Source organism: Ictalurus furcatus, chromosome 6, assembly GCF_023375685.1.
Source record: "Ictalurus furcatus strain D&B chromosome 6, Billie_1.0, whole genome shotgun sequence".
Taxonomy (NCBI): Eukaryota; Metazoa; Chordata; class Actinopteri; order Siluriformes; family Ictaluridae; genus Ictalurus; species Ictalurus furcatus.
Window position 1 is genome coordinate 20,589,113 of NC_071260.1, and position 22,341 is coordinate 20,611,453.

Sequence of the window (22,341 nt, forward strand, 5' to 3'; positions counted from 1 at the left end):
TGGAAAGGTAAGGCTATGATTCATGAACCCTGAATCACCCTTTTCTTCATCTCTACCCCTCACTGTTACCCCCCCCCCACCCTTCCAGCAGGCCTGCACAGCGCTATTACAATATTCAGATTACCGTGCACTGGAAATTAATTGGACTAATTAACATACAAGTAAATGATGATACCGTTAACACATTTCATTAACTCAAACTGTCATTCCATGTTCGCTGTGCACTCCATATTGCATTACAATGAATTGAATTCATTAAATTATGCAAATGAAAGGTGGCAGGGAATGGACGTGTCCTTTTCTCAATATTCATAGACCTGCTTTTCTCCCGATCACATCTATGGCAAATTGACTTTAATACAGGAACATGTGCTTTGCACTTTGATGTGACAGATAAAAGATTTTAGTAGACATACTTTCAATCAAGCAAACCTTCACACCAGGAAAAAGATAACGTGGACCATTTGTGCTGCTTTGTTCATACTGGAGTGGTTGATTTCTTTTCTTTTTTTTTTTTCCTGTGGAAAGGCAGAGTATACAGAACACACCACCCACTGAGCGACAGAATATTAGTGACGACTTCAGAAACTCACCATCATTTGAGCTATAAGCAGATGCCAAATGAAAACTTCATCAAGAATGAAGACACAGATATAGAGCCCTTGAGGGGCGGGGGGGGGCGGGGGGGATGGGGAACCTATTCTCAAGTATTTCCAGGGAAATCGTCTGTAATATTAGATTAATTATTCATTAACGTAACTCATCAAGAGAGTCAAGTACATTGTTAATTTTGTTCATGATGAATTATAATCCAGAAAGAAACATATGTATAATGTCGAAGTAAATCAAAACGTAGGATTACACTCCTCTACCAACATTCTAACCGTAGCCATTTCCTAATCATGATCCTCATCATATCAATAATATTCTCACCTTTTATAAAAGATGATTTATCAGCTCAGGTCACCTGAGGGTACAATGTGGTCGAAGGGTCAACTGGCCTCCTCCATTGTAGCTGTGGATGTAGTGACATCTGCTGGACTATACCCAGGGGGTTCGCGCTCTCGCTTGCTCGCTCTCTCTCCCTCTCACACTCACACACACTAAATAGGGTCAGATTGATGAGACATAAAAAACAAATTCCACAATGCACAGGAACATCATAGCATCATTGCAGGCTTTATAAAAAAAATAAATAAAAAAAAAGAATTAAAAAAACAAAAAACACCTACATGGAAAGTCTTGGTTCTCTACAGAACACCTACTGTGTGCGTGTGATAATGAACACTTCATTTCATGTTCTGTAATAAAACCTGCTATTTAATGAAAAGCTATCATATAAATATGTATGAATTGAATTTATATGAAACATATAAATTCAGATAGGAGAGAAAATAGGAGACCTGACAACCAGACTTCTTTTTAGTCATTTTAGTGTGAAATAAAAAGCTGCCCTCAAAAGTGGGCATTGTACAATAGTTTGAAGCTTTTTCAGAAAAAAAAAAGAGACCAAATAACAATACAAGCAACGTTACAATGATATTTATAGTGAACAAAATTATATTTGACCTCACAAACTAGGGCAACATATTAAAAATGCAAATAGAAGGAAATAGAAAAAAAAATTATTATTCAGAAAACAAAATAGTGTTTCATCAATTACACTTAAGTATAACGTTATCCGTTTCAGCAAGGTTGGGTAGTTTAGCATGGATCATCATTAGCATGTTCAAATTTCTCATCCTTAATAGCTGAAACTCCTAAAAACAGACTGGCAAGTGAACTCATAATTCATGTCTGGATTATGTGGAATAATCCATCATATGAAAGTGCAAAACAATCCTGGAGATAAAGAGGGAAATATTCCTACACCATCGCTTGAAGAACAAACTGCATACTGAGGGCAAAAAATATGTCCTTCAGCAACCTGTGAAATATATAAAAGAGTTATGCTCTCTTCATAAAAAAGTTCATTATCAAACTGTGAGTATATATTATATTTATATATATATATATATATATATATATATATATATATATATATATATATACACATACATATACATATACATACATACATACATATATATATATATATATATATATATATATATATATATATATATATATATATATATATATATATATATATATAAATAAAATAAACAAGTGTATTTGCACATGAAATGGACATTTTTCCTCTTTGAGCAGGGTCTCAAATCAGGAGTACCCCAGCCTCCTCCTAAAAATGGCTATGGCAGATCAGAACAAAGTCAATCAAATTACTGCAGAACCCATCAGATCCATCATGCAGCTAGAAATCTCGATACAGGTTGAAATTCTGTGTTTCTTGTACAGAACTGGCTGGCCTAAAAATAAACTGGATATTTCTTGTCGTTACATTGTGGTTTGAAGTATCAGTCATTGTCTCTTGAGCAGTTTAAAAGTGATTTGATTGAATTTGGTCCAAACAGCTTTAACACTGGCAGCACAGCACCCCTGTAATCGAGCACTCCTTATTCCTAAAGGATCACCAGGTGGTACAGCTCTACACACGCACAACCCAGAGAGATAAAACTCCAGGCACGTCCAGAAGAATCACATCCTCTTTATGCGACACTGACATGTCACCAATTTCTAGACCACAAATCTGCCCATTACATATCCAATGATTCTGATAATGATTCACTTTAGATAGTTCAGTCTTAGAAAAATGACATACTGGAATTATTATACATATTAAAAAAAAAAAAATAATAATAATAAAAAAAGCTCGTTGAAGAGATGTAGACACCACAAAACCAATTTACTATGCAAAGCCTCATATAAATATTGTGTTGCTCAAAAAGACTTAACAAATGCATAACATCTGATCAACTGTAAGAGGTTGAAGAAGAAGAAAAAAAAGGTTTTTAATTACACTGATTGTTTTTCATTTTTATAAGTTTCTTCACAACGCTTCAGTTTAAAGAGAAAAAGCTTCGCAGAGCCTTGATTGGACTAAATAAAATAAAAGGACCACGTTGAAAAAAAATTATATATATATATGCATGTTTTCAGAGAAAAGCATCAGAAACACGTACATTAAAGACACATTTGGACATGAAGAACTTCATAACGCCCAGCACCAGAGTGGCACACTTCATTCTAATGTTCTACCCTGAACATCCTCCCTTATAATGCGGCCAACTAACGCCACAACATACCCTACACTAGCCACAACATTAGATTAACATCACTCCCATTGACCAGACCTGGCTTCCTTTATAAAGGTTACTCCCATTCAAACAAATCCATGTCATAACAGTTGCTTTAAAGCTCGTCAGCAACTCTACCTTTGTACACAACATGAGTATGATACAAAATAAGGCATTTCAGTGTTTTTTTTTTTTTTTTATGGAAACCACTTTCGACGCTTTTCTTCTGTTCCATTCTTGCCATAAAAAAACTGCAGACAAACATAAATCGATATTCTATATTTGTAAAATATATTTTTATATATGTGCATTTACGTAAATGGATATATTTACGTAAATGAGAATAATCTGTGTGGGTATAAAAAGCAGGATAAATTTGAGGGAGAGGAGTCTTGTGGTCAAACTGATATCCAGGAAAAGAGACAGGAGAAGATAATAATGACACTATACCCAAAGCAACATAACCTTGGCAGTTTCATAAAAAGTGTACTTGAATCCTTGTGAAGCAGTTTCTTTCCTGACAACTGAGAAAGTCCTCTGTGTTAGTTGCACAGCTCCTGTGCGTCCACGTCACTCTGCAGGTTCACTGGCTGCGACGGTGACTAGCTGAAGCGGGATCTCTGCTGTAGTGAGCAGCTCCTGTGAGTTGGACGTGTTAACAGTAGCGTTAACGGTAGCGAGGCCCTGTACGGTACCTGGCTGGATGTTGGTGAGGATGAGTGTGGTAGCTCCTGAGGTGATGATGCTGTCAGAGGAGGCAGAGGTCTCCACGCTTGCCACCACTGCGCCGCTGCTGCCCTTCTTCTGATGCGTCTTTATGTGCTTGGCCAGGTGGTCACTTCGCATGAAGCGCTTTGAGCACTCGGGACACACAAACTTCTTCTCACCTGCCAAAGAAGCAAAGGGTATAATTTACACAAATATTGTAAAACAGTTATTAATATATATACCGAAAATATCTGAATAGGAGCTTCAGGAATGGGTCATGGTCTAGCTTTATTACTTCATGTTCAGGTGGTGGTTAAGAGAAAAAAAGAAAAATATATCTTTGTTAAATATAGGTGTGCAACAATTCCTGGCACCCTTTTAGTCAATACTTTGTGCTACCTCCCTTTGTCAAGATAACAGCTGAGTCTTCTCCTATAATGCCTGATGAGGTTGGAGGATACAGGGCAAGGGATCTGAGACCATTCCTCCATACAGAATCTCTCCAGATCCTTCAAATTTCGAGGTCCATGCTGGTAGACTCTCCTCTTCAGTTCACCCCACAGATTTTCTATGGGTTTCAAGTCAGGGGACTGGGATGACCATGGCAGGACCTTGATTTTGTGGTCAGAAAACCATTTTTGTGTTGATTTTGATGTATGTTTTGGATCATTGTCCTGCTGCAAGATCCAACCACGGCCCATTTTAAGCTTTCAGGCAGAGGCAGTCTGGTTTTCATTTAATATCTGTTGATACTTGATAGAGTCTATGATGCCATGTATCCCAACAAAATGTCCAGGTCCTCTGGCAGAAAAACAGATTAAAGAGCCAGCACCATATTTAACCGTGGGCATGAGGTACTTTTCCATATGGCTACCTCTCTGTGTGAAACAAAAACCACCTCTGGCCTTTATTGCCAAAAAGCTCTATTTTGGTTTCATCTGACCATAGAACCCGATCCCATTTGAAGTTCCAGTAGTGTCTGGCAAACTGAAGATGCTTGAGTTTGTTTTTGGATGAGAGTAGAGGCTATTTTCTTGAAACCCTTCCAAACACAACTTGTGATGATGTAGGTTAGGTAAATTATCTAACCCTAAGAAAATTTATCACAGTCTTCTTTGCTCATATTTACCAAGGGTGCCCATATTAGTGGATTGCACAGTACTGTGTGTGCATATTATATTATATTTTATTATATTTTATTATATTATATTATATTATATTATATTATATTATATATTATATATACATATATATATACATACATATATATACACACACAAAAAAAAATACCCTAAAGAGCAGTAAACAGTAGTAAATGAAAAAGTCAATATTTGGTATGACTAAATAAAAAAAGAATTTTTTTCCAGAAAAAGTCTCTGGTAGAATTAGTGCAGTTTTATAAGGAAATGAGCTGTAAGTTGCAGAACCAGCCACGGTTCTTCTGGAGACTTTGATTGTTACATTGGCTTCTTATTTTTGCAGCAAAAACCCAGCAGCCTTCATTGTGTTTTTTTCATCTGAAAAGTGTCTCTTACATAATATGCTGCTTTCTTTACTGACATACAAACATTTTTCTGCAACATTCATTTTGTGCTGGAAAACTAATGTTTGGGAATCTAAAATGTTTTTCTACTGACTTGATAAAGCAGAAGTCATAAAATAAAAAACCTATAACAAATTTTGTACAAAAAGAAAAAAATAGGATGCCTAAAACTTTTGCACAGTACTGTATGTAATATATCTATCTATCTATCTATCTATCTATCTATCTATATCTAATATATATATATATATATATATATATATATATATATATATATATATATATATATATATATATATAAAGTTGATTTATATATAAGATATATAAGCTCTGTGGCTTTTCTTATATTCTTAAAAATATCAAAAATTATTATTGCATACATTTAAATAATGGCCCCTAATAACTAAGATTAGGGGTAATGTTTTATGGCTCCTCAATTAATGAAATATTCCGATATTACAGTAGCCTCGATCAGGATACAGTAGCCTTGATGTCTAAATGTAATTTCTGGGAAAATTTACCACATGATTTAACGATATTAGTGCTGTTTAACTTTTGTTCAAAAAGAAAAAGTACACAAATGTAATGTCTGATAAATCTATTAAGACATTTACATTTATTCATTTGGCAAATGCTTTTCTTTACATTGATATACGACTGAGCTGAGCAGATGAAGGAGCCAGCATTTGAACTCAGAACCTACTGATCAGTAGCAGATCCAGTAAGCTGTTACATGAATTTTACTAGTGCACATTGGTGAAGATGAGTAGAAGGTCCTGAGTTGATAATGTTATCAGACACCACCACAGTGCAACCACCATATCTATCTGTGCTACACTGTACAGCAGGTTAGGCCTATATAACAAACAAGCCCTAGAATCTGGTCACAATTTGTATAGCCTGCAGAAAGAAAGTAAGGAAGAAGGAAAGAAGAGGATATGACATGGGTACCTGTATGTGTTCTCCGATGTCGCTGCAGCTCATCGCTGCGTGTGAATCTCTTGCCGCAGAACATCCAGTTGCAGACGAAAGGCCTCTCTCCTGAGTGCCAGCGCAGGTGAGCTCGCAGGTGAGATGTCTTCCCGTACACCTTCCCACAGCCTGCTATATGACATACATGCTGCTTCTTCTTCCCCATGTTGGCACCCCTACAGCACAAAGCATGCACACAATGTTTAAAGAAAGAAGTGCCATATACATATTATACACGGTCATTTAGTATACTCAGTATACATAAAAAGTGTTAGTAAGATTAACATAAAATCATAAGGTTGGTCTTAGGTTTGTCGAGTTCACACACACAAAACTAAAACGACAATGTCACAGTCAGGGACTTTATAAACCGAGAACACCAGCACTGGAACTCACTAGGTAAGCTCACTGGCAATTAAACAAAAAATGAACAAGATGGGATCTGAATGCAAGACTAAACAGCTACAACTTTAATTAAATTGACTTTAAATTGCTTGTTTCTTTTGTAATTGTTATAACCAGTGGGTGATCAACAATCAACAGATACATGCTATCAAAATAAACAGACAAATCCATGATTGAGCATTTAATCGCTTATTCACTGTTAAAGGCACATCTAGTGCAAGGGTAATTGCATGTTTTTGAGGAACAACCCATTACAATATGCAAAACCACGAGTGTGGTGCATTTCACAGTGGTACAATGGTTTATCACATAGTAAAAGGCCTGTCAAAGAGCATGTAGGGAGGGTGTAGCTGTGGTCGGAGAAAATAGTATAATTGTAATCGAGCATTTCAAATGTACATATATGTCCTACAATGGACTGCAAAATGTAAGTACATTATCGCCTGAAGGAACTGGTATTTAGCACGAGATATTAGATTTGATGGTCAGAATTCTAACACATACAATACTAGCATTTTGTACGCATGATATGTCACAATTTGGCTTTATGTAATGCACTCACTATTGCATCAATAGTGCTTCAGCCATGTCTAAAGATAATAGGTTTGAATGTGTTACCTTCCGCCACCCTCTTTGCAGTTGGGGCAGGTGCAGGCGACCCTGCGCAGCCGTTTGCCCTCCTGGCCCAGACCCTCCATCTCGTCTTCTACTAAGCGCACACGCAGGTGAGACAGGTCATTAGTATTCAGAGTGGAGTCACCAGCAAGAGACCACTCTTCTGAGTCTGGCTCCTCCTTTATCCGAATATCTAATCAGAGAAAGAGAAATCTTTTTTCTGCCATTATGGAACTAGCAATTCCACGAAAAGTCAAATTGGGTCGTCTACTTCAGCTGTCCACATTTCATTCCATTGTTAAATAAAAACACACACACACACACACACACACACACACAATTTTAAGCCAACCACAAAGGACAATTCCTTTGTATAAGCTCACAGGGCTGTCAGTCCTGTTATAAACATCTTAAACAATTTTAGACAAGTCTATTGCATAAAGACATCTTGACATTTATGAGGCAGCAATAGCATTACCTCCAGGGCTGTCTGTGTCATCAGCCTGGAGCTGGAGCCCATGATCCACTGAATTAACTGTGACTGTCTGCAGGTTGGGAATCTGCCCAGAGCTGATGCTAACAGGAGTGGTACTAAGTGTACCTCCCTGCCCTATAGAGAGGGTCTGCACTGGGGCTAACGTGATCTGTTGGGCTGGGGCTGTCTGGAGCTGCAGGTTCTGGAGGTTCTGAATACCCTGAACCTGGAAAAATAGTGCAAAGACAAAATAAAGTTAATTTTCAACGTTAGCAGCTACAATGTTGTAAGAACGTGTTGTAATAAACTTTTAAGTAACGATACTATTTTCAGTAGCGAGGCATGAAAATACAAAATGCCATATTTTCCTTTTAAACATTAAACCAGAATATTTAATAAAGACAAAAATAAAGAAAGGCAACAAATAATTTGGCATAGTACATAATAAAGCCACAAAATTTTTAAAAGATCTTACTGGTCACCTATTTCTACTTTCATAGTATAACTGCTCTTTTTTTGTATACCACCTAAAACTACAGTGGTGTCTTGAAATTTTTTTTAGTAAACTTTGAGAGAATGGCTCTTAGCCATCAGTAGTTTATAAAAAATAAACGCAATGATACAGTTTACTTGATATGCGTTGGGCTCGTTTGTCTAAATATCTTGTAACAGACTTAAGGGGACATGCCAACCGTAATAATATCTCAACTATTTCTCACTCCAAGTACCTACCTGGAAGGTCTGCCACTGTATCTGGCCTGATGGTGTGACGGTCTGTGCCTGAATGAGGAAGGTTCCTGGGTTGATGAGCTGGACGTTCTGGAGAGCCTGCTGCCCCTGTTGCTGGCCCAGCTGTCCGTCACTGCTCTGCAGCGGCACCTGCTGCAGCTGGATCACCTGCTGCCCTGTGGAAACTTGCACCTGGCTCTGAGCAAGAAATCCTTCAGTCTGCTCAGACGTGCCCTGCGTCAGCACACCTGTACCATCGATTGTGCTAGCAGGCAACTGCGAGGACAAAGTTGATGATGATGAGGAAGATGTGGTAGGCACAAACATCTCTGCTGCATTAGTGTTGTTGACCACTAGTGTTTGCTGTGATAGCTGTTCTCCTGCTTTCTCTGAGCCTTCCGTGTTGTCCACCGTCTGATTGGTCATGATTAGCTGTCCATCAGCGGTCAGCCCCGTGGCTATCGTCTGTGCCCCAGAAAGACCTAGTGAGTCCAGATCTACACTGTTAATGGGCACAAAGGTAATATTTCCAGGCAAACCCACAGGCACGTTAGCAACCACCTGCCCCTGACTGTTAAAGGCTGAGCTTCCCAGAGTGACTCCCTGGATCTGCTGCACTTGGCCAGTCTGGCCCATGAGGTTCGGGCTGCTGCTGAGAATGCCAGTCGTGGTGGTGCTGGCTACACTGATGGCATGAGAGCCATCAGGGAGAATCTGGATGTGCCCTGAGGCATCCTGAGCCAGCGAGGCACCCTCTACTGTTGAAGCAGAGAATCCCAGCTGCCCATCACTTGTCTGGATCTGAGGGATAACCTGGTACTGGATGTTAGGCACTGCGTTGGCGGAGGAGTCTGTCCCTGATGTTAACAATATGGGCTGGCTCTGGAGGCCCTGAAGGCCCTGAATGGGAAGAACATACTGCCCATTGGAGGTGACTATGCCCCCACCAGGCAGCTGCACAATGCTTGAGTCATCCTTGACACCATCCCATCTTTCTGATGAGCTTGTTAGCTGCACTGATCCTGATTCTGCAGCCTGAGAAAAAGAAGATTAATACGTTACCTGAGAAACTCCATGCTGAAATCATACTTGATAATGCCATTAAACATAAGATAATTTGACAAATTCATTCTTCAGAGACACCACTTAGAGATTCTTTAGCGAATGTATCAACATATCAAACGACCCTACATTCACACTAGCAAGCACCAAGTTATAGTTTGTCTCTTATGGGCATCTGGCAACTGCTATTGTTGTCACTCGTACACGTGCACTGTTCATTTACATTTATTCATTTAGCAGTTGCTTTTATTCAAAGCGACTTACAAATTAGGAAATACAAGCAAAGCTATATATCTAGCAGAGAACAATACAAGTAGTGCTACCATACAAGATCTTTAATTGAGTTCGAGAAAAAGCAAAATGCGCAGAGTAGAGGTCTAAGTGCCAGAGCAAGGTTGCTTTTTTAGGGGTTAGTTACGTGTTCACGGACGAGGTGGATTCAGCATTACATTATAGGCTGTGTACTAGCTAGGTTGGCAGATTAGCAAAGCAAACTAACTATATCAGGTATATAAACTCATCAAAAGCAACAACAAGCTTTATTTTTCTTCACAACATCTCTATACATGTTTAATGAAAGGTTGTATAAGATAGGATAAGGTGAACTTCCTCCACTTTTGCATGTCAAACACTAAACGGGAATTAACTGCAGGTAGGAACTAAAACTGAGTGGAGAACTGAAGAAACGTCGGACCACAGGATTCATTCAAGGAATCATTCAAGCTAGTTGTTTGAATTTGTCAATTTAACCTGTCATACCTAATTTGCATGGAATTAAGACTAGATCACTTGCTACTGCTGAAAACACGGCTCTGTGTCTCACACAGACAAAGAAGGAGAAGAAGAAAAGAAGTTTTATTTATACAGCACCTTTCCAAAGCTCAAGGTCACGTTACAAGGTATATATATCAAATACATACAAGACAAATGTATTCAATGAAATGTAGAAAATGAATGGTCATCTGCGACTTGCTAGCGTGAACATTAGGTTGTTATATAAAGAAGCCTCCCAGGCTAGCACTGTTAAAGTAACGATGGCGTCTGGGACAAGATTTTGTTTTGGTGCAAATGTTATGCAGTGTTTAGAATTAAATAAACAATATGTACATTTTAATCATTTTGATACAAATAAACATGGTGTTTTGTTGTTGTTGTTTTTTTTTGGTTCACACGGTGATTTTGTGGTAATCAAAACATTGCACTGGAAAAGTCACAGAGCGACTTCAGCTCGGTTGATTAGCTGATTACAAACCAAACTGAAAACAAAATAAAGTAAAATGAGAATTAGGTAAAAGATGGTTACGAGGCTTGTTTTCGTTATTTTGCGAGACAAAATATTAAGATCCAGAGTCCACTTAGGTCAGACCGATCATGACGAATTTCGCCTTTCCCCCCCAGCTGGACTGAGTTACAGATGGGGGGTTAGATGGCAGGCGGGCAGATGAGGGGTCGGGAGGCGGTGTGTGAGGGACTTACCCCGGCAGCGGCAGCCCTGTTCTCCCCCCGGGAGGAGGGCGAGCCGAGCTCGCTGCAGGTGGCCGCCAGCAGAACGAGCGGCGACGGCGGACTGGCCTACCCACAATGGGCGGGTTCAAACAGGAGAAAAGGGGGTGGCCGTTAGTCCGGAGCCACACAGGAAGTACCACTTTTTTTAAACAACAAATTTAAAAACGTGTGAACTTCACAAAAGCACCATGCGTCCAGCTACGGCAACAAAAAGCCCTACCAAAGGAAGGAGAGAGACGAAACGGAAAAGAGTACCTGATCTCCTCTGCTACCATCTTGCTGCAGAAACTCGCTTTGACTGCTGTCCACGTCTAAGGCAGCCATTTCCTCTTGTCTCCCCGGCTGTTTGGGCGCTGTACACAGGCACGGTGCACGGACACGAAGCAAAACAGCTCAGTCGGACGTACTGCCAGCTCAACTCTCCGATCACAACAAAGAATACTTCGACAAACTGAGCTGCTTATCTGCACACAAATCGGAAAATTCAGAAGCGGCTAAGCTAACTGGCTAATGTTAACAGTTAGCACAACTGCAAAGAGATTAGCAAACCAAACCTACACACTTAGCCAGCATTAGCATTAGCTTAGCTAAGGCAGGGCTGCGGAATGCGTCTAATGGAAACGTATTGAGTCTTACATACCAGTCATTACTTGAATTACTTTAATAGGAAAAAATCTCGATTTAATTACACGCCAAGCATGATTATATTATTCGGAGGCGGGCTGCGATCGCTGAATCGAGTCTATTTTTTTCTATTTTGATTGACGGTGCGGGAAACACAAAAGGTGGAGCTTCCGATGTTGACTGTGAAAATTTGCGTCACGAACAGGATGTCCCGCCGTTCTTCTCTCCCTCTATTGGCTGCCTTAGTTCAGACTTCGGTTTCCGATTGGTCGTACGACCTGTCAATCAGTTTGAATTGCGCAACTTCCTGTTCCTAGTCTCGCGGATAGAAAACGTTGCAAACGTTAACCGATGCTGATGAAGTGAAGTTACTGTTTTCTGTTTTTACGCTGTTGTACAACATCTCTTTTAGTATTAGGATCGGATAATTGACTTATGGTCTCACAAAAGCGTTATTATATTTATTGCCTCCCAGCGTGTATATTATATAATTAAATTAGTAGCGAGCTAACGTTGTCTAGCCCAGCTTTTTGTTTGGTCATGGTCAAGTAGGTCTGTTGAGATGTACAGGTTTAACACTAAACGTTCACAATAAAGAACAAAAAGCTATCATGTGTCTCAGCTAGGCAGGTAACGTTTTAACTTTAAATCCAGTGCAGCAAAACCTTTGCATTTGTGCTTAAATTCGGGACAAAACAAACGAAACATTTTGTATTACCTGTGCAAATAATAAAACTGTCAAAATAAACGATGAACACAAGTGTGATGTTGCGGGATGTCCTGTTTCTCAACAGATTTTTTTTTCTGTTTACTGAAGCTACAGCATACATATGTAAGGAATAAACACACCAGGGCATGCTGTAAGAGGAAAATAATCCACAACCAAATGGCGTGATGCATTGGTGAAGTCAAGTGGCTTTTATTGTCATTTCAACCGTATACAGCTGGTACAGTACACAGTGAAACTAAACAACATTCCTCCAGGACCATGGTGCTACATAAACCAACACACTAACCACATGAGATGACACAGAACTAAGTAAGATCTACACATTTCTACATGAAGTGCACTTGCAAACGTGTGCAAACAACACAAGACAGTGGGCAAGTAAGTGACAGTGTAGCACCGATCAGTACACAGTTCTAGTGTGGAAGTATCAAATATAACACAGTGCAAAAGAATGCTGTGAATATAAACATAACATACTATGACAGTATTCTGGAGATTAGTTTATACCATATATGGGCATAGCAGTTTTGGCGGTAGCAGCCAGTTAAAGTGTATAATAGTGACAAGAAATTAATACAGTAGCATCAAAGGTACATATAGTCAGTACAGAAACATGCAAAAATTGCAAGGGGAGTGGTTCAGTATGAGTGTGTGTGTGTTGTTAGTCCAGTCTCCGAGTATTGAGGAGGCTGATGGCTTGGGGGAATAATTTCGGTGCAATTTCCAAACAAGGCAGTGATGCAGCTGCTTAAGATGCTCTGAACGGTTCCTCTGTAGAATGTCGTGAGGATGAGGGGTTGGGAGATGGGCTTTTTCAGCCTTTGCAGAAAGTAGAGATGCTGCTGGGCTTTCTTAGTTGTGGAGCTGGTGTTGAGGGACCGGGTGAGATTCTCCACCAGGTAAACACAGAGGAATTTGGTGCACTTGATGATCTCCACAGAGGAGCCATCAATGTTCAGTGGAGAGTGGTTGCTCTGTGCTGTCCTGTAGTCAACAACCACATCTTTTTTTTCACGTTCAGAGACAGGTTGTTGGCTCTGCACCAGTCCGTTAGCCGCTGCACTTCCTCTCTGTATGCTGGCTTGTCGTTCTTGCGGATGAGACCCACCACGGTCGTGTCATCGGCGAACATGATGATGTGATTGGAGCTGTGCGTTGCTGCACAGTCATGAGTCAGCAGAGTGAACAGCAGTAGACTGAGCACACAGCCCTGGGGGGGCCCAGTGCTCAGTGTGATGGTGCTGGAGATGCTGTTCCCAATCCAGACTGACTGAGGTCTCCCAGACAGGAAGTCCAGGATCCAGTTGCAGAGGGAGGTGTTAAAGCCCAACAGATTCAGCTTTCAAATCAGGTGCTGAGGAATGATTGTGTTGAATGCTTAATTGAAGTCTACGAACAGCATTCAAACATGGGGTTCTTTTCGTCCAGGTGGGTGAGGGCCACATGTAGGGTGGTGACGATCAACTGTCAAGCGGTTGGGACGATACGTTAATTGCAGGGGGTCCAGTGAGGGGGGCAGCAGGGTCTTGATGTGCCTTGATGACCATCTACAGACCGAAGTCAGTGAAAGTGGAAAAAAATATTAATATATAATATTTCTATGACATTTTTTTGACATGGACATTTTTGTCCTTTATGGATCTGAGTGGTAGTATTTTTGTTGTTGTTGCTTTTTTTTTTTTTTTAATCTAAATTAATGTTGTTGTTAACCAGTGACATATTAAAGATTGTAATAATCAAAGAGAAAAAAAATTATGCTTAGCATTTAGTATATGGAAAATAATTACTTTTTTTTTAATTAAAAAACCCATCTGTGGCATTATGTAAGCAAACCAACATTTGAATGATTACAATTCAGAAAATGAATGAATGTTTGGTAATTATGATCAGAACTGATGCTGGTTAAAAAAAAAAAAAAAAAAAAAACGTTAGTGAAAGTGGAAAAAATATTATATAATATTTTTATAACAGTTTTTGGACATGGACATTTTTGTCCTCTATGAACCTATGTGTAACTTTTTTTAATTGACCAATCAAGACGGGCAGCAAAAGACTAGGCTCTTTGTCCACTGGAAATAGATGAATTGTCACTCACTTGTAGTGAAACCAATTAATGTCACCGTTTCAAATTGAGTCCCAGCCTCTGAATGTATGAAGAGATGAAGAGATACGGTACAATGAACAAAATGCAAAAATGCAACTTTTCTGACTGACTTTAAGTGACTTATGATGTCGCAGAAACGAACATCTCCTTCAGGGGCTGCTGAGCGAAAGGCTAAACACGCACACAAAGAAAGAGCAGCTTGTGATGCAGGTGAGTTGTCATTGTCTATTTTGGAGTGATTATAGTGTATTCTAAAAATTAACTGGGCCTTGCTCTGTCCATCAGTGTCATTTCGATATAGATTTTTTTTGGAAAAATTTCATTTGGCAGTCTATTCTGAACTGAAAAGAGCCGTCGACGCATCGAGACTGACAGACACTTTAAATTTGTGCGTACAATGACATAATACTACTAAAATACTAAAGAGGTTTGTATTCAAAGTGAAAGAGCATACACACTAGAACATTTTTAATGTTTCGAAGAAAGCACCTCAATTGTCTGTAGGCTATATCTTCTGAATCCTGCTGATGTTTGCATTACTGCTCTAAGATAATACTTCATTTTAGTTGTCATATCATAAAATACTGTTGTTAGGCTATATTTATTTTAAAATAAGCATACAATTTTATGAAGAAACAAACTATTCTTTCTGCTTAGTCGTTTGTCTCTTTCACTTCCACTAGCAGTTGATTTGTGTAGCTATATAGTGAATATTTAAGGTAATGCACTGCAATACATACTATGACTATTGTCTCCATTGGTTCAGTGGGAGGGGGAAATCCTGTTCAAAGCCAGTTAGGAAAAAATGATAAAGGCACTGATGTTCATTTACTGAAGTGGTGTCCAGGAAGTGTCCATCTGTAATTATTTGATGGCAATGTAATATTGTCTTGTAATTTTTTCTTTTCATTTTACTGTATGGAGTAGGCAAAACTGTTCGTTATCCCAAATAGTGGGAGGGAAAGGTGGAGTGGAGGAGGGGAGCATAGGGCTTCCAACAGAAATTTTGCCTAGGGCATCCAAATGTCTAGAACCGGCCCTGCTTTTAATCATGAGTGTAAACAAGGTATTGAATGGACCAGCTGTGTTGTTTATGTATTTTAAATATTTTGTTCTCTATATGATTTTAAGTAAGAAAATGCTAAGTGCATTATAAACAATCGGGTTCTAATGTGCTATATGAATATAATATTGTTTCTCTCTCTCACCTCTTCTACAAATCCAAGAAATTTAATTTGTTTGGCTTTATTTGGGTTACTGGAATAAAAAAAAATAAAAAAAGTGCACATGACATCAGGTTACCTAAGGGAAAGTGAAAGTATCCAGTTTAGATTCAGATGCTGGCGATAGATAATGATTTTTGAGACCAAAAAGTACAGACATGAGCCAGCAAAAAGTCTTATGGACAAATGAGATAATCATGAGAATATATTAACCTGATTAAAAGGTTAACTTGGAAAGACAGACAAATCATCCTACTCATACCGCTACTTTTAAGCACAGTGGAATTAGTGTGAGTGGAAGCTCCTTATACTGGCTTATTCATTGTTGCTGGAGATGTAATTTGTTTAGAATTGTCATTTGAATGCAAAAGTTTTAATATACACCTAGGGCTATTATCAAAAGTAATTAAAATTAATAATGTGTCACCCAAAATAATAACAATTTGCACAGCTTGCATTTCCTTTTCTGAATGAAATTTGAATATTGTCTAATAACTCCTGTCCATAATTTACAACCTATTTTATATCCTCTGTGCTATATTCATATCAAAACTTTTTGACTTTTGTTATTTTTCCTTTCCTTGTGTTATTAACCAGTTTCAGAATGCACCCTCATTTCCTTTTTAACTTTATGGATAAAATATAGGTATTTTTTGTTGTACCAGCTCTTCATAACAGTTTTTTTAAAAATAGTAATTTATCTTTTACACGACATACTTCTGTTTGCTGCTCTTGATAATGCCGTCTACTGCACACTGTAAATGTAAATATAAGATTCATTTATTCTTTTGCAGAAAGACCATGTGGAGCATAACTATGCCAAATATTCTATCAGAGCAAAAAAAAAAAATGCTTTTTACTTGATGGCAAATAGTCAGAAGCTCTTTAATTAGCACTTAGTCAGAAGCTCCTTGGACTTCTGATCAGAAGGTCGTGAATTCAATACCCAGCACTGCCAAGCTGCCACTGCTGGGCTCATGAGCAAGGCACTTAACCCTCAACTTTTCAGTTGTATAAATGAGATAAAATGTAAGTTTCTCTGGATAAGGGCGTCTACCAAATGCCATAAATGTAAATCATGGAGAGCTGAGTAGGTGGTAGGTTCAGTATAGTCAACACATATGTAAACAAATAAAATATGCCCACAAATAGACATAAAGGGCAGAAAGGGTAATTTGTCAGAATGTTTACGGTGGTCTTAGTTGTTTTCCCACATTATACCACACACATATATAATCTAGCTTCTATATCTGATTGTTCAGTGGGCGTGTGTGGGATCTGAAAGAAAGAAAAAGAGGGAAATGTGTGGTAGGATTTTGTCCACAGAGGTGCAGTTGCTCCTATAAATGCTAAAACATTAGTAAGAGTGCATTGAGATAACAGCTCAGAAAGGTTCAGTGCGCTCCAGCTCTGAGACTGTTCCTGCATCATTTCCACTGTGTCAGCTCCTCCCTGAGAGTGGCCAGAGTGCAGCATTTTCCCTCAACCTTCAATTCAAACTTGAACCATTACAGCAAGACTACAAAGGCACTTTTGCTGCACTCAGGGGCTCGCACCAGTGAATGGTGGATATTTCCAATCACTCTGCTGTCAGTCCAAGTGTCAGGTAAACACAGGCTGGCAGACGGAGCCTTTAGAGTGCCTCACAGCTGTGTCTTGCTCACCTTAGCTTTGCTCAGCAATCTTCCACACAAAGACCCCATGCTCAAATGGAAAGGCAAAATGCAGCTGTGCGCTTCTTATATATTTAGATAAATACAAAAACGTAATTACCCTGATCTTGCTTCTGAATGTGAGAGCATGTATTCTAAAGTCGATGAACTGACCAAAGTCATCTGCAATCATCAGACAATCAGAGTAGAAACATAGAACATGGGATTGTATTGGTGTTATTGACTGATTCAGCCCCAATAACTCCAGCTGCAAATGACATGAGTCACCCTGCAGGTAGTAAAGGAAAGACAAGAGAAAGGATTGCTTTATGTGGTGGGCTTATAATATTGGTTCCTGTGATGAGTCAACATTTCACACACTTAAACTAATAACGAACTGTTTCAAAGCCAGCAAATTTAAAGGATTTCTATCAGTAATCTACATCATGAGGGTCCAATCTTATCTGCAAAGGGCCTGGGTGGCTTCAGGTTGCTGTTTCGGCCAAACAGAAGCCACACCTGATTCACAGGTTGATCTTGGGCTTCATTCAATTGATTGAAATGAAACCTGTAGCCACATTAACCCTTTGTGTACAAAATTGGATACCTCGATCTACATGTTTTGTTTTGGTCAGGAAGGTAAGTCATTGTCAGGTGTTTTATGAAGTGGAAAGGTATTGCATGCTCAAACCGTGGTGAAAATAGCGGGGTCTACTGACCGGAGTAACCGTAAGTGGTCTGTAAAAGTGTCACATTAACATATTGACAGAGGCACTAGCTGGGCTTGGTGTGTGATGGTGTGGACCACATGGAGATAGCTGCTCTGGCTGCAGATTCCTGTAGATCTGGCGAAATTGAGCCTCACTGGGAGGTTTCCAAGCAGAAGGCTACTGCAGAGAAGGATGTGGCCAGAATATAAAATATGTCTCAATGTCACGCCAGTGAAAAGACCATAATGTGAATGCTATTGAAGTACAGAGACCACCAATGGTGAGTACTGTATATATACATAGTACTTTTTTATCCATGTGTTGTTTTTTTTTAAAGCACCAAGTGATTTTAATTCTTTACTTCTAATTATCCATACAGATATATACTGTATGTCTGAATTATTTTCTAAGAATTATATAGCCAAGAGAAAAATTGTCCATAGTTACCATTATTGATTTTTATTTCATATATCATGAAAGTAGAATATAGAAGATTAATCATCAGCTATTATACATTATTAGCCCACACAGAATCTGGGTGAATAAATGACACAATAATGCCAATCTTTATTTCCATCCACCACAAATTTCAATATGAAAAAGTCTACATATTCTTCCAAGTGTGTCACGGGTATGCAAGTCTGTCAGAATTTGGACTTTCATGAGTTTAACACTTTATTTCTTCTGTGTCTTGATGTTGTGCCATTGTGGTTTGTCTCTGGGACGAGTGGCACCATTTGATTGATGATACTGCCATCGAATATATAGCATTTGGGAAGACAGAGTCCCTAAAACCAGCAACTAATCAGCCTTTAATATTCTCAGATTTATCATTTTAGAAACATAAAGTTCCAAGGAAATTCCTGCAGGGAAAACCACAATATTACTTTTAGCCAATAAACAATCAACAATGTAGTTTGGTATGTATATATAAGTGATGCCCCTCATTTTGTCATTTGTGCCTTTTCACAGTGTTTGCTTGTTCTTTTTCTTTTACATGTTCACATATGCTGAAACATTTTGAACCACACAATAAAGTTAGTCTGACCAGAGAATATTAAACTTGTATCTCCACCCATGCTGTGAACACACTACTCACATTTAATTCCACGATACACAACATTTGCTGGACTGTTGAAATCATCGGATAGCGTGTGTGGTGCGAGTTGGTAGGCATGAAAGGACACATTCTCTATGCATGGACGCCTAGACTTCCTGGGGAGTAAATATAGATATCTCTCAAAATGACCCACAATCAAAACATGCAAATCACTACAATTTCAAATATTCTATCAACTCTCACATTTTATCATTCATATTTTCCAGCCTATCACATACTGAAGTACTGCAGCAGGATTGAAAAAGTCATTTCATTTCCAATACCTTAGAGTGCAATTTCAGCAGTGAACACTACACTAGGGAGAATCAACACCGACTTTTTCCCTTGTAAATACGAGTAAAGATGACAATTTTTATTCAATTTCTAGTCAGAGTGAGAGGAGTGATTTGTTGTGTCTTAGAGAGAAGTGTTATAAGAAGAGGAGTGATCGGCTCTCTATTCGAACTCCTGCCGAGAACACAATCTCGGCATGCCAGGGTGTGTGTGTGTGTGTGTGTGTGTGTAATATATATATATATATATATATATATATATACACACACACACACACGTATAAACAATTGTCATATATTCCTATGCTTGTGGAGATCTGGGATGGGGGTAGCGTTTTATATTGGGGTGCTGGAATTTTAAGCAGCATACATTTGACATGTTCTTTGTATATTACTATTATTATTCTTATTTTTGTGCTTATTCTTATTATTTTAGCAGTTGCAGCTGCAGTTGCATTTAAAGAAATCCTGGCAGTCAGGGGTATTGCAGCATCCTCAGCATTCCTACTTTCCATGTTTTTACTACAAAGAATCACAGAATCACATGACTATCATTAGATTTAAGGACAGACAAGGACTACTTTTGGAATTGTAGAAACAGTTTCAATCATTTTCGTGTTCTAAAAAAAGACGGGGACAAGTCTGTGTTGAATCTGTGTTGTTCTATGAAAATAGCAATGCAGAAACTCTTTTCAATATACCTGAGCACACAAACATAAAAAGGTTAATTCCAGTCTGATTTCCCAAAACATGCTTCTCCTACAAAAAGATAACCAAGACAGCATGCACTGGTGAAACCAGTGTCCCTCTACACTTACTATTCTCCCTGTCCCTCTGTCAGCCTGGTCTTTTAATTCTGTAATCAGAGAACAGCAGGTCCCCATATCACCGTCCCCACACAGCAGCCAGTCAATACAGACATCCCCAAATACACAGTGCCTGCTTCTAGCCAATGTTTTATTGAGTGTGGACATCTGGGCTACTGTAAAACATGCATTATCTAAGCGGGGAGGAGAGCAGCGGCCTGCTTTGTCCCCGCTGTCAGCTGTGGCAGAGTCTCAACGTTTGATGGAGATTAATGAAGTATCAGGAGAGTAATGCGCTTCTTCAAGCGCTCTTACAATCTGGAGTAGAGGGCCATCCCAGTCTTAAATAGCAAAGCTGTCAGTGGTGAGAGGACCTTTTGCTTTTGGCAAGGAGGAGTACAGTGCTCTCAGAGAAAATCCGACACAGATAATGCAGCAGCAGGCAGGTAAAGAGGGGATGGACGCCTCCTGGCAGGTAGCTATCAAAATCTCCTGACTCATTTCCGCTAAACTAATTCCCTCGGTGCACAGTTTGTGAAGGAGGAATTCATCTGTTTGCAGTTTTTGGTCTATATCGGTGTTTGCCCACCGAAGAGCAACATTTAAGATCATAATGAAGAAAAAGAAGAGAGAACTCGTTAACACATTAAATCAAGCCACACAATCACACAAACTATTTTCTTTCTCATTAGTAAAGTAAATCTACTAGAGGTTTAAAACACACACACACACACACACACACACACACACAGAGGAGAAAAAAAATGACAATGTTTTATTCATAGGCCATCCAGGATCCCACTGGGTGACTTTACTTCTTCCTCTGTCAATTCCTATTCAAACCTACAACTAAAATGGAAATAACTCTCTTTCATTTCAGAGTATTCACACTTCCCAAAGAAACAAAATAACTGACTCTGTATACATTAGATCCATTTGTTCCCCTTCCGGCCAAACTCAAAATAATTGACTTGAAGTGCAAATATGGATGAGTTTATGCATTCTGGTTCTGAACAGCGCACAATTAATTAGAAGAATCGATGTTCCTTTTAAAGACTCAGGAGACCATTTAATCCAAGCTCAATACCCAGACTGGCTGGATGGAGAGGGAGACAGAAAAAAAATCAATGGCTATTTGTGAATCGTGAGTATGTATTAAAGACAGCCTCGTCTCGCTGCTTCATTTGCACTTGAAAGCCGCCATCTGGAGCAGCAAGCTTGGCTTAAGCAGATATGATTACTAATAATGTGATATACCCGTACACTAGCCTATTCAAACACCCAATTCCCACTGCTGAAATTAAAAAGCATTGGTTTCTGCCTTGGGAGAAGTCAGTCATAGAATCACACACATATACACACACACACACATGCACACACACACACACACACACACACACACACACACACACACACACACACACACACCCCAAGGGGGGAGGGGGAGGGGAGAGAATGAGAGAAAAAAATATCACTACGTAAAACAGGAAACTGAACCAAACTGGATCTCACACTGTTGATGCTGACAGAGGTCTACAGATTCCTATGTGATGAAATTTAATTAATTAATTAATTAATTAAATAATTCATTAAAAAAAACAAAAAAAAAACACACGCACACAAGAAAAAGTTTGTGCACGATTTATATGAACCAAATCCCTCTGTGGCATGGCTGCTATTATATTGCACTATATTACACAAAATGTTATATTATGATCTTATAGTGTATAGATTAATATATGTATAAGGTAGAATATAGAAAAAATATTTCCATTGTTTGTTTCAGAAATAAAAGGAGGTTATCAGGTTATGTGGGTTGTTGTAGGGGACTAATGTGTCAGGTCCCCTGAGCGGCACCTAATCAGGGTTAAAGGGCTGTCTCAATTAC

The 22,341-nt window shown here is 39.0% G+C and overlaps 1 protein-coding gene across 4 annotated transcripts; it reads right to left on the reverse strand.

The window, feature by feature from the left end:
- Positions 1 to 2,172: 2,172 nt before the first annotated feature.
- Positions 2,173 to 12,588, reverse strand: sp3a (sp3a transcription factor). 4 transcript variants are annotated; one of them, XM_053627040.1, is made up of 8 exons: positions 11,853 to 12,588; positions 11,468 to 11,676; positions 11,183 to 11,278; positions 8,648 to 9,679; positions 7,919 to 8,141; positions 7,444 to 7,633; positions 6,400 to 6,596; positions 2,173 to 4,084 (listed from the first exon to the last, which is right to left on the reverse strand). In XM_053627040.1, exons 2-8 carry the CDS (start codon positions 11,534 to 11,536, stop codon positions 3,768 to 3,770), a joined length of 2,124 nt encoding a protein of 707 aa, XP_053483015.1. In that variant the 5' UTR covers positions 11,537 to 11,676; positions 11,853 to 12,588; the 3' UTR covers positions 2,173 to 3,767. The 4 variants fall into 4 exon arrangements, with proteins under 4 accessions (XP_053483015.1, XP_053483019.1, XP_053483018.1 ...); XM_053627044.1 differs by having other exon boundaries at positions 7,444 to 7,531; positions 11,468 to 12,588; XM_053627043.1 differs by having other exon boundaries at positions 7,444 to 7,534; positions 11,468 to 12,588.
- Between the last annotated feature and the right edge of the window lie 9,753 nt (positions 12,589 to 22,341).

What these genes read in the sequence shown, in the direction of transcription:
- sp3a (XM_053627040.1), bottom strand. Translation starts at nt 11,536, where the DNA reads ATGGCTGCCTTAGACGTGGACAGCAGTCAAAGCGAGTTTCTGCAGCAA. An exon ending in ATGGTAGCAGAGGAGATCAG is followed by an intron (nt 11,279 to 11,467) that starts GTACTCTTTTCC and finishes CATTGTGGGTAG; the next exon opens with GCCAGTCCGCCGTCGCCGCT. An exon ending in ACAGGGCTGCCGCTGCCGGG is followed by an intron (nt 9,680 to 11,182) that starts GTAAGTCCCTCA and finishes TCTTTTTCTCAG; the next exon opens with GCTGCAGAATCAGGATCAGT.